Source organism: Malurus melanocephalus, unplaced genomic scaffold, assembly GCF_030028575.1.
Source record: "Malurus melanocephalus ecotype Western Australia unplaced genomic scaffold, MMel_1.1 scaffold_636, whole genome shotgun sequence".
NCBI classification, from domain to species: domain Eukaryota; kingdom Metazoa; phylum Chordata; class Aves; order Passeriformes; family Maluridae; genus Malurus; species Malurus melanocephalus.
The window spans coordinates 285,272-297,525 of record NW_026623868.1 but is presented as its reverse complement, the minus strand read 5'-3'; the positions used below and the strand labels follow the sequence as shown (position 1 = coordinate 297,525).

Below are 12,254 nucleotides of genomic sequence, written 5' to 3'. Positions count from 1 at the left end.
AAGGGAAGGGAAGGGAAGGGAAGGGAAGGGAAGGGGCTAGATAATGTCAAAATTGAAGCACTACTGGGACTGAAGATTTTGTCAGTGTCATACACACAATTAATTTCTTGTGTCTCTTGTGCTACATTGACAGAGAAAACGTGGCTGAGAACGGGGCAGCGATAACAAAGCACTTTACCTGGAGCTAGAGAGAGTGGCTTTGCAAGATTGGCTGGAATAAAAGTGGACGGAGAAGCTATAGGTTTTAAACTTCCCCTGCCTCGACACGGGACGCGAGAACTGCGCGTTCCAGTGCCTTTCTAGGAGTTAAACCGCACTTACCCACAGCCCAGTGGCTGCCACGGGGGTAGATCTTGGTGAGGGCGGGGGTCGCGCCGGACTTGAGGGGCGCCGCTCCGCCCTGCGCCGCCAGCAGCGCCAGCGCCAGCAGCGGCAGCGCCGTGGGCCGCCCGCCCCCCATCCTGCCCTCCTGCCCGTCTTGCCGATGCTGCTCCGAGCCCCGCTCCGGCTCCGAGCCCCGCTCCGGCTCCGGCTCCGGCAGGGCTCCAAAGCACCACTGCTGCCGCCGCCGTCACAGCCCCTCATTTATCCGGAGCCGGGCCCGACGCGAGCGGAGACCCCGCGGCCGCCGCCTCCTGACGGGCCCGCGGCAGCCCCAGTCCCCGCCCGCTCCCCGCCCCGCCGGCCGCCAACGGGGGGAGCCGAGGCGCCGCGTTCTCTCTCTCGGTTCCCTCCGCAACACCGACGCGTCCCGCGAGTCGTGTTCCCCGCGCTGCGCTCGCCGGGTTCAGCGCTGAGGGCAGCCCGAGCACCTCGGGGCGGTGCTGCCGGCGGTGCCCGGGGCACCGGCAGCTCCTGWGGAGAGCCGGCAGCGGCAGAGGTCACCCCCGCCTGGCGGGGCCGCATCGTGGGTGCTTCAGTTCGGCTGCACTTGCGGCAAAGTCTCCTTACCCCTCACTATAAAACAGAAAATCTTGTGCAAAGCACTTATTTTCATTTCCAACATCACCTAAATTTCCTGTCACAAATGACAGTAAAGTGGATAAGGATTTAGAGGACTTTCTGCTTTCCTTGCACAGGGAGCCTGTAAATTTTTCAGCACCCTGAGGCAACTGGAACTGGCAAACTGTACTAGTTACTGGATGAAAAGGATTCCAGCCTGAAGACGCAGTGCAGAGAAAGGATGGAGGCAGTGCATCCCTGGAAAGGCCATGAAGTGGAACACTTAAAAGGGTTTCACTGGAGTGAAGGTGTGTGAGCAGTGACGGGATATGAAGTCCTGATGTGCCGTTTGTTACCCAGGAAAACAGCAGGAACAGGATGAAACCTTGTGTAATCGGTGCAGTTTTTGTGATGATTTTGCTGTCTAGAGAGCTATGGCAGAAGGTAGTATACACAGGGAACAGAGCTGACTGTAAGGAACCTGCCACATCSTCCAGCTAGCCCCACATGACTGGAACTGAACTATCCTCACTGGAAGCTCCGACAGATGTGAATTAACATAATTTCCAGGCAAACTCGCGTACAGTCCTTTTTGAAGTCGATTATGTATCCTCCTGTATTGAGCTAGATTGTTCCCTTGTTTAGTCACGGTTTATTTCATCTTCTTTTACTGAATAATGTGATTCATTCTTTTCTTTTGGTTATTAATTATGCATTCCATTTAATTTACAATAGTATTCTCAYTCCTCAATCACATTTCACCATGCAGCCTGCAGTACAGCTACAAACATGTGCTCCGTGTTGAGTGACAGCCAATCGAATAAAATATTGCCATCCGTAGAAAAATTAAGAGAACTGTCCATGTTCAGAAAACAGAACTAAAATCAACCAAACATGAATTGTTAGTCAGTTCCTTGTTGCCCGGTAGTCCCAAATCTCTTCTACCAAAAACACTTTGCAAACAAATTAACCTTCCTCATATGTTGTATATGTGGTATTGTTGTATATGTATTATTTATTTACTTGTTCATAAATATAAAAGAAGGTAATATGGTTTTACTCAAATTCTTATTTTGATTAACCTTTCAAGGAAAATAGTAATTTGATAACATAGGTAAATATTATTCTACCCCCTCCCAAATGAAAAGGATCCAGTTACAACCAAAGGATGTTACAAACTGTGAATGACTCAACTCACTCAAGATAATCTTTCTCTCTTAAAGAAGAACCTCATAACATCTATTTGTGTTTGAACATCAAGAAACAGATCTCTTTATTTTAAAATACCTTTTGCCTTTTCATACCTCCCATGGCAAAGCAAAATGTTGCCGCGCTCCATGGCAGGAAGACATTTGCGGTTTTTAAAAGCCATTACCATGATAACACTCTTTAATCTGCCTCTTTTGCATTTTAGACAAGCATAATTGTCCTATCGGCAAAGCAGATTTGATGGCTATAAAAGGGGATAATAGAAGAATGACGTGCCTTTCATCATTTTCTTTGTAGTGACCCTGGTGTTAGACACAGCCAGGATATATGTACAGAACAAACACTGCTTGGAGCATTTCTCCAATGTAATAACAGGCACGATCATTGTGGAATACTCTGTAAATGTTGAAGATGGTGAACAGATTAATCTCCAACATTTCCAACCTGCACTCAGGGCCAGGTGTTCTGCAAATAACCTCAACCTCGACTCTGTGCAGCAACAGTTCCCTGAAGAACTGAAGACATTTTGCTGAAAAGAGCTCCACAACTTTACAGAGGCTGAATAATATTAAATAATAACATTTTTTTAATAAAGCCCAGTGTAAGATAGTTGATCCTGTTTGGGCTGCATTTTGGGAAGCCCTAGACAGTTGAAGCTTAACGACTGTGATTACTCACTGCACACTGAATGTGTGCCAGGGTGTTGTGTCAGCCATCACAAGTTTGGGTTTATGATTTCTGTGGTGGAGGGGTTCAGTAATTGCAGAATTCAAATGGGAAGCAATTACGGACATGCCTGTGGACCAGAACAGCCTACAGCAATTATCCAGCCTGACAGCCTGAGCCCTTCCAGGCTGCCCAGAAGCTCAAGGGGCAAATGATGCTGGAACGCTGAGCCTCGAGCATCCACTTTCTCCCCAGGGAGCCTGCTCCAGGTTCTGAGCACTCTCTCAGCAAGGAAATGCTTCCTAACATCCCCTCTGATCCTCCCCTGACAGCTCTGAGCCACTCCTGTGCCTGGCTCCCAGTGTCCAATTTGCCAGGTGCAGAATGTCCAACAGATTGCTCTCCAAGTCAGAGCTGACTGTGCTCACTTTGAGGTAGGTGCACAGAATAAATCTGGATTTCAGCAATACCAGAGGAAAGAAAAAACCATTCTTACTACATAGACACTGTCTCCAAAAATGACATTATTTTTTCGTAACTAGGATGATACGCTTCCAGGAAGACTGCATTAAGGATATAAACATTATTCTGTCATGCCGTTTATTATACTCAATTTTATTTCTACACAATTTGACACAAAGTAAGTAATTTTTATAATACAGTTGGACATGAAAACTGCTTAGTGGGACACAAAAGAAGTAATATTACTTGGAAAAATTCAGCAGTTGTCTGCTAGCATGAGCTGTTACAACAGAAAAGGTGTCATTATTGTATAATAAAGTATTTTTGCAGAGGTAAGGGATTACAGAAGAAACAGAACTCCAGAGGATAAAAGCACCACACTGTTCCTTATCAAAGCTACAAAAACAAAGACAGCAAGGAAAACAAGTTCTGCTTTGTTGAAGGTACAACACTGGCTTTTAGAGAGAAAAGAAAAACACCAAATTTCATAAAAGACGGTGATCAGGTAAGTTTTTAAACGAAAAAAATCAATTTTATGTTTAACACTATTCAGGTGTTATATGATAGGAGAGAATAATACATTCTTCAAACTGGCACAAGAGCTCTGGTTTCCCCTTCTTGGCAATATCCCTGAAGTGTACTATTCTAACTGTGCTATTCATTCAGTAATTTACAAGTGTTATTAAAGCCCCACAAAAACTTCTTGTTAGGTTTGTTTAATAACAAGGAACACAAAAGGCAGAATGGTCAACAGCCTGAATTCTAGCAACAGTCCTTAAAAACCAGGCCTCTAAGAATCAGGCCATCTGGGCTTTTTTCCCTAGCCCATGAAGGAGCAAGTTTTAAATTCAGGGGAAAAGCTGAGCTCCCACTGCTCCGTATCAAGTCAGAGTGAAACTCCCCTTCTTGGCTATTTTTGTCAGCCACATCCAGCAAAATTTCCTTAGGAATAAGGCTGATTAAACTACTACAACTCATTGCCTGTTTAGAGATTCTGTGTCCTTCCAAGTACTGACCAAAACAGTTTGTATGGTGGAGAAAAGAGGGCACTGACAGGTTAAAAATAACCTAGCAAAAACCCCCAAAACAAACAGGAGGGCAAAAGTGGATTCAAATGCAGCACCACTCAAGAAAAACCAATGTGAAATAGCAAGAGAGCTCTTGGCTGTTCTAGTACATGACGGTGTCTCCTAAACAAGAGTCAGGCTAGCTGAGACAGTCTGTAGAAGGTGGTAAATATGACATTTTGTAATTAGCCAGCAGCCAACAGCTTCACTCATTAGTTGTAGTTTATTTAGACAAGAGCTTGCACAGTTTTGTAACTGTATACAGAAATGAAACTATCTGAAATATATTAGTTTTTTTCCCCCTGCATATTTCCCTCTGTTCTTGTGTTTAGGATTCCCGTTTGAGCAGCACATATGCTCCCATCACTGCCAGGAGAGCATACTGCAAAGAAACATAGAACACAGATTTGTTATAATTACTCTGCACAGACCTCTGAAAGCACAAGTGTTCAAAGCGTGCTGCCCTCTCCACCATCACACCTTCCAGACCAGCCCACAATTACAAAGGTCTGGTCCTACAGAATTGCAGGAATATTTTAATATGATCAAATTCATCACAAGCAGGCATCAAAACTGGATGCACTTTACTAACAAGATTCTTACAAATGACATGTTTTCACCTCATTTCAAATAACTAATTCTACTCAAGGAAACTCAGCTTAGCCTATGTCAGGTATCAAACCACAGACACAAATTTATTAACATGCGTGCTTATTGTCTGTACTTGTTATTTTAGCGATTCGAGTATTCAAAATGTCAGGATACATACCTTAAATTTTGGGTAGTCATTCATTATTATAGTTACCATTCCTACATAGGGCAAAAACCTGTAATTGATAAAACAGGTGAATGTAAAATTAACCCTCAAATATTACATGGAAGTATTTTAATGTTATTCATTTGGGAAGACTTCAGAACAAACCCATCATTTACACCTGGGACCAATGSTGAATCTAATGGCTAAAGATCTGAAAAGGAAGTAAAATTCATTAGTTTTCCTTAGTCAAAGTTATCTGAGAAAATYGGAAGAGATTTCATCTCAACTGGAGCAGGAGACAAAGTCAGAAGCTCAAATCTTACATAAACTTTCTGGGAAATGCCAAAACAACAACACAAAATTCCTGTGAAATGCCAAAACTAGGGATTCCTGGCAATTGCAAGGATAATCTGGTTAATTTTGAATTTTTGGGTGAACTATTTGTTAAACGTGCCTTTTTTTCCTCACACTCCACATCAGGGGGAGGAATATAGGAAGCAACTTTTCCAGGTTTTCTTTTTAATTACAATTATATCTAAGAAATTATAAAAATATATCAGATCTAGTTTGTACCAACAGTAGAATAAATTTAACAGCTAAATTTTCTATTTAATTACAAAGTACATTTTGATTTACTTACCCTCTTGCTCTTCCAACAACATCTTTCTTCTCTAACCAGTTCTGACCTTCTTTGTATAAGCCTCTATCATCAACTTCATTATTATCCCCTTTAGTCAGAAATTTGATGTTCCCATTTCCTCTAGAAGGCAATGAGGTGACAAACTAAATAGCACTTAATTTAAAATTCTCAATTAAGATCTACAGAGCAAATGAGGATGAAAAGTGCTATAACATTAGATAACAATGTTTGCTTTCAGCCCTGCTTATTGAACAAGCACCATTAAATCATTAACATTACAGACTTTACTGATATATCTATCAACAGATATTAACAAGAAATGTTTTTTTAAAATACTCCTAGATTTTCATTTGATATAAGCAATTACACAATGGACAAGAAAGGGATATTGTCCATCCAGGCACTAAAGCCATATGTGCCTATCTGCATCTTCAACAGAACACAAACCAAAATAAAGTTATTAAGTTTGTAGTCTTCAAATGAATTTTGCTCAAGTACTGACATCAAGAAATAAGGGGTCTCATAAAGACAAATTATGTAATAAGAAAATATAGGTGATTCATATTTGCTTCAAAAAAACATGGAACAACAGGTATTACTCAAGAAGGAAACACCTTCATTTCATGGAGCAAATATGCCAGTGCTTGCCATCCCCAGCTTAGCTTTTCACTGAACTAGGAGCAGAATTGCCTCTCCTGTGTTCTGGAAGAACTGTTTATCAGAGCAGGCATCTGCCACCAAGGCCAAATTGAGCCCTCTCCCTGCTGCTTTTCAGCAAGAATGGCTGTGGGCAGTGTTACCAATAAACACAACAAYAATAATAATAATAATAATCATCATCATCATCTTTTATCCTCAGTCAAATCTGGAAAAACTTCAATTAGCAAAGCTCACATACTTTCAGGCTGCACCCCGATTCTGAATCTTCACCTTCTGTCACAGATTTGCTTAGAACCAAAATCCCACCTGTACCACCATCAGGACAGAAGTGGACTCTGCTCTCACACACATTACTGCTGCCAAGATTCCTCTTGGGCCCAGCTTTACCTGCTCCAACCCTGAGCAGCTTCGTTGAGGGAAAGCACTCAGACCCTCGAGTAGTGTGGTACAGAACTGGAGACAGCAGTGGATCACATCCTACAGCTGAGCTTTCTCTCCCTTCTTATCCTCACCTGCCTTTCTCACACACTAAACCACAACTGAAGTGTCACTTTAACTGAAAGCCATGGGGAAGGAAAGGATCCTTACAAACAAGGAAAATGCTAAATTGCATTACTTTTCATGTACTTTGATAACTCTGTGAACTATCGGAATGTCTCTGCCTTCAACTTTAAAAACAACTATTTCACCAGCTCTGATTGGGTCATCATGGAAATTTGTTAGGAACAGCAGGTCTCCTCTGTGAAAAGCTGGTTCCATGCTGCCACTACAAACAAGAAGAAAGAGAGAGTTTGTTGGCATCGMAGCAAATGAAAGAAACATGAAATCAAAGAACATTCAATTCTTACCGATAAACCCACAATTTTAACTGAAACCTGTGCCTTCACCCATTCAGTAGCATTGCTCAGACCACGAACACAATCCAAACTGCAGAAAGCAATCTGCAGGAGTTTACCCTTTAAGTGAAGGAACTTGGATTTTAAAAGGTAACTCATATATTAACTGCTCCTACAAACCTGCACGGAAACCGGGCCATGCTACTGACAGTATGGCCTTTGCTCAAAGCCAAAAACAGTTACAAGAAAGCAAGTGTTTGAGTCCTTCCTTAATCTCACCTTAAGTAGGTGAGATTTCAAATTCCAAATGTATCCAAGAGGAAGAGGGAGAAGACAAAGGAGAAAACAATACCTGGATGTGAATCAGAAAGCCTTTACACTGACTCACCTGAGCACCACGACAATTGGGCTCTCACTGCCAGTGACCACAATCAGCCCTTTCCAGATCATTAGGGCAGAAGACACAATCATAGCAAAATTTAAGACTTGGTAATACAGCTGTGTGAAACAAGAAAATTGGTTTTCAAAGTTACTGTATTGTATTTAAAAGCACAACACAGAACTTCAACCCAAGTGCATCACAGATTCTAGGCTTTTAGGCTAAAATCCTATTCCAACACAAGTCTGGTAGCACAGATGATCATGTTGGAACCCCCAAAGCGCAGTGTAAGGCTGGAATGCAGAGCGGGCCTTAGTCCCGGGTTCATGCACTCCCTGTCAGTGGCAGAGGCCGTGAACACGGCGGCAAAGGCTCCTTCACCTGAGGAAGCCACTTGGCAAACCASCAAGCCCGGTTCGGTCACACGACCCTGACTGCAACCCCAGCCCAGAAATATCCCGAAGGGACCTATGGAACATCGGACCATCAGTAAATGCTGGCGCTGTATTATGAGATTGACTTATGTTTAAAAACAGGAGCTGTGGGAGACGAGAGGCGACAAAGGCTCATTTCCTGCCACTGTCATAGGGAAATTTCCGAACTAGAAAATCACTGATTTGATTTTCTGCTCCCAAATTCTCCTGCTCCGCTAGCCCTTCCAGCAGCGGACGCGCTTTACCCACACTCCTTCGTGTTTTTGTTCCTTTTCTCGGCAGAACACGGGGAGTGTGGTGGGAACGACCCCGCACGTTTGAAAACCCCCGCTCCCCGCTGAGGAGTGAGACCCGGCTCCGATACCTGCCGCTTGTTCATGCGCCGCAGGTCCCCGAASAGATCCATGGCGGCCCCGCCGCCGCCGCTGGGGCCGGCCGGACCTGCGCCCCGCGCCCAGCGCCCGGGATGACAGCGGGGCCCGCGCTGCTCTCTGGAACTTGTAGTCTCCCTCCTGTCCCTCCCCGCCAGTGCTCAGAGGGCAACCGCTGCCGGGAAACTACAATTCCCAGCATGCACCGCGGCAAAAGGGCCTTTCGACCAGGCCCCTTGCCTCTTGCCTTTGGAGGCGCCTGAGCTGCTGGCCGTTCCAAGGGACCGTCGGTGGGCGCTCAGACCCTCCGGCTCTGCGCGACGAGCCGCTCCCGCCCTAGAAGCAGCGGGACGGCTGCACCGCTCTCCCGGGCGGCGTGTTTTGGGTCAGGCAACTGCCGCCGGCATCCCGGGGCCGCCGCTGCGTGTGCGCAGCTGATTGGCGGGCCGAGGAGGGCGGGCGCGCGCGGGAAAGCGGCGTTGTGAGGGGTGGGCAGTGGCGGCCGGCAGGGGGCGCTGTGCTGAGCGCGGGAACGCCTGAGGGCGCAGCGCTGGGAAGGGATCCCCGGAGGCGCGTCCATCTCCTCCTCAGCAGCTGTGAACGGAATCGCTTCATGTCAGCAGCCTGCTGTGACCTCAGTGGTTGCTCAGGGACCGCGACACGGTCAGAGTAGAGCACAGGGGCCCGGAAAAGCCCCATCCGTGTGTGGCAGCCCCTCGGTGCTGTCCTGTGCCGGCGAGGATGGGCCGCGCTGCTCAGAGCGGGCCGGTAGTTGTTCAGAGCCCCGAGCAGCACAGGGAGACTTCACAGCCACTTCCAGTTCATCACTGAGTGATTGCATGAGCCTGAAGCAGTTAGCAGCCGCACGGATACAGGTCGTAGCTAAGAGCCTGATTTCCTGCGAATTAAATGGACCAAACGCAGTCAGATTTTTCCTCACGTAAGAATTAGCCCCTGACGACTGAGAACGGGAGTGCAGAGCACACATGGAAATGCTATTCCAATAAATTGAAACAGTTTGTCTGACTGGAGCGGTGTTTTTGTAATTTATCAGCAATTGATCAAGACTTTATACTGGGAAACAGTTGAGCAAGACAGACCAGGGCTAAGAGAGCAGAACTGGCATTAGATCACGGGGGAAGGTGTAATGCTTTCAGGAATGAACAGAAATAGCAAATTGGAAAGAAAGCTCCAAGCACACCAGCTAGGCATGATCCAGGTAAGATCCTTCACCTTCCCAGCTGCTTATTCTACCAGTGACACCAGTATTCTTTGACTTACTACACAGGAGTTCCTCTAAGTTTATGTGATTTTAGATAAGTTCTCTCTGCTATCTTTTAACTACTCAGAGAAAAGCATTTGTTACTATCCCCTTTGAGCAGATGCAATATTCAGAAGTAATTACTAAGACAGAAGGAAAATACACAAGAGCAATCTCAAAGGTGGTGAAAAGAGTCTCAATTTTCTTTGTGCAATTAAGAGTTTAATTGAAAAGCTGTTTAACAAAGTTATGTGTTGTGCACGAGCGGGATCTGCCCACTGATATGTTGGATAGACCCTTGTCCAGCAAAAGGTTTTCTGCAATTCCTCTGAGCAGATTTTTTTATACCATGCTACTTATATTTTTTTTTTTTTTCGAATAGAGGTTTTCACCCTTGTGTACAAATCTGCTTGTCTTTATTTTCATAAAAAATCCTGACAATTGAGAGATTAAAAAATGATGATTGGAAAAAAAAGTATGACTCCTGTACAATTGTACATAAGGGATATAATATACAATGTATCATAAGGGGTACTACCAAATCTCAGTCTCTAAAAACCTCATTGACATACCACTAATTTACAGTAGGGTTCAGACCATGGTAATTCATAGGCAATTAGAAACAATCTGCCAAAAACATCTTTGTTAAATTTGTTTTTTCTATTGGAAGGAAATATTTATATTATTTCTTGTGTTTATAACTGTAAATTCTGCTTTAGCTAATAATTCATTATATTAATGCAGGCTATCATATCTGCATCAATATGAAAAAAAATAATGAGAAACCAACTTTTGTTCCAAAACTATGTATCACACTGAAATTCCTACTAAAGTAGAATAGATTTAATCGTCCTTACTTTGCATTTAATCATGTGTTTGTATTTAACAGTAAGTATTTGACACTTTTCTATTATTGAGTCACCCAAGGAATGGCTGAACATAAAAGGATGAATTTCCGTCCTAGAATAGAGTTGCAATGCTGCAACACAGAACTAAGACAAATGGCTGTGATAGAAGAATTATCTCTAAGTGTTGTTTTTGGGTAGTGCTTTAATTCAGAAAACAGGCAGAAAATTATTCATGCCTATTGTGAAGTAGGAATATAAATTTTGGAGCCAAAAGACAAGCCACTCAGCAGGGAGATGGCAGCAGCTGAGAGAATGCAAATGACAAAGCCTAGTCACTATTAGAACAATGCCTTGCTGTCATTCCTGATGAGGAGAACTAAAAGTGGAAGTTCAGGTGATAAAATCTAATTCTGTAACAAGCAGAGGGAAGAAGCAGAGCCAGTGTATGGAGAATTTAGGAAAGCAAGAAGGCAGCTTTGTGTTGAGGATTGAAGCTGCGTGTTTTGTTGTTCCCATAGATGAGACTTACTTTTGTCCAGGGCATGAACCCCCATTTAAGTGTGAGACTGCAGTTTCTTTGCCTGCTGGTTTGATTGTTCTTGGTGTTTGACAGCTCAGAAAACACTTGTACTCCCCCATTGCTTATGGTGACGTGAGAGAAACATATGAAGAATCTGCTTTTGTTCCTTTCCCAGAGATGCTGGGAATCACCCACACTTCTGTTGGTGGCTTTGTTATTTTACCATCTGCATGATTTAGATTATTAAAGGTTACATGTGTTTTGGAATCTTCCTGTACGCTGGAAGTTTGACTTCAATATTTGTACTGTAGATCCTTGGGAGCTCTGCAGCTAGAAAATAATACTAGTTTTTCAATACACAGATAGTGTAGCTCTTGACATTCTAGCAGATTTGCCAGACCTTTGCAAACRGCCAGGCATTAGTGCTACCTGTATATATGAAATTGAAGTCCAGATCTTTGTGTTCCAGGGGATTGGTCATGGGCACAGAACTCACCCCTCTTCTGTATACTTTGAATAGTTGTATTTCATTGTATTGCATTTTTGTAACAGTACAAAGAATATTTGCTTCCCACATGCTCTTGCATGCGCACCCCCACTTTGGAGGCCACTTCTTGGGAGCATGTGTGGCTTTTGGCTTGGCATCACTTCTCTCCTGAGTGTTGTCATGTGCCTTGGGAGCTGGCAAGGACCTGTTCACAGGCACAGTTTGCAACCCCAGTGTCCCTTTCTAAGCGTATGAGTCGACGTTTTAGTCTGCTCTGCTACCCATTGTCTGGAGACCTAATTGGATTTCAGCTGAGTGGATTTGTTTCAGGGAATCGCTTATTTGTGAAAATAATTCATTTTTCTTGGGGAAAAGGGTAAGGAGAGGGAAGGCTCCAACTATCTGAACAATCAATTGAATTTAGCAAATAATATTCTCTTTTCCTTCCCCTTTCCCCATGGAACAGAGAAAAAAAAAAAAACCAACCAAAAAACAGAAACAACCTGAAAAAATACATTTACATTTTTCCAAGTGAAAAAAGTTTGATTTTTAAAACTGTCCAAGAGCAAATGGTAATGTGGCTTCTGGCTGTTAGAGGCTGCTGCTGTTTTATGCTTCTGCCTTGACTTTGCTGAGTGTTAGGAAAGGGCTGGCATTGCATGGGAGGGCACATGTTGTGTGGGAAACAGCTCATGGAGGTGAAGTGCTGGGGCAC

General features: G+C 43.9%; 2 protein-coding genes across 3 annotated transcripts in view; both read right to left on the bottom strand.

Moving 5' to 3' along the window:
• Window positions 1-3,280, bottom strand: part of GRP (gastrin releasing peptide) — a 7,268-nt gene extending 3,988 nt beyond the window's left edge. For both annotated transcript variants that reach the window (XM_057383486.1, XM_057383488.1), the window contains exon 1: window positions 322-3,280. In XM_057383486.1, the coding sequence (XP_057239469.1) occupies window positions 322-460 (139 nt within the window). In that variant the 5' untranslated portion in view covers window positions 461-3,280. The remainder of the gene's footprint in view (window positions 1-321) is intronic.
• A 147-nt stretch (window positions 3,281-3,427) lies between these two features.
• Window positions 3,428-8,522, bottom strand: SEC11C (SEC11 homolog C, signal peptidase complex subunit). The gene is made up of 6 exons (XM_057383489.1): window positions 8,417-8,522; window positions 7,628-7,737; window positions 7,020-7,169; window positions 5,744-5,863; window positions 5,116-5,173; window positions 3,428-4,728 (listed from the first exon to the last, which is right to left on the bottom strand). The coding sequence occupies exons 1-6, from the start codon at window positions 8,456-8,458 to the stop codon at window positions 4,675-4,677; spliced, it is 534 nt and encodes a 177-aa protein (XP_057239472.1). The 5' UTR covers window positions 8,459-8,522; the 3' UTR covers window positions 3,428-4,674.
• Between the last annotated feature and the right edge of the window lie 3,732 nt (window positions 8,523-12,254).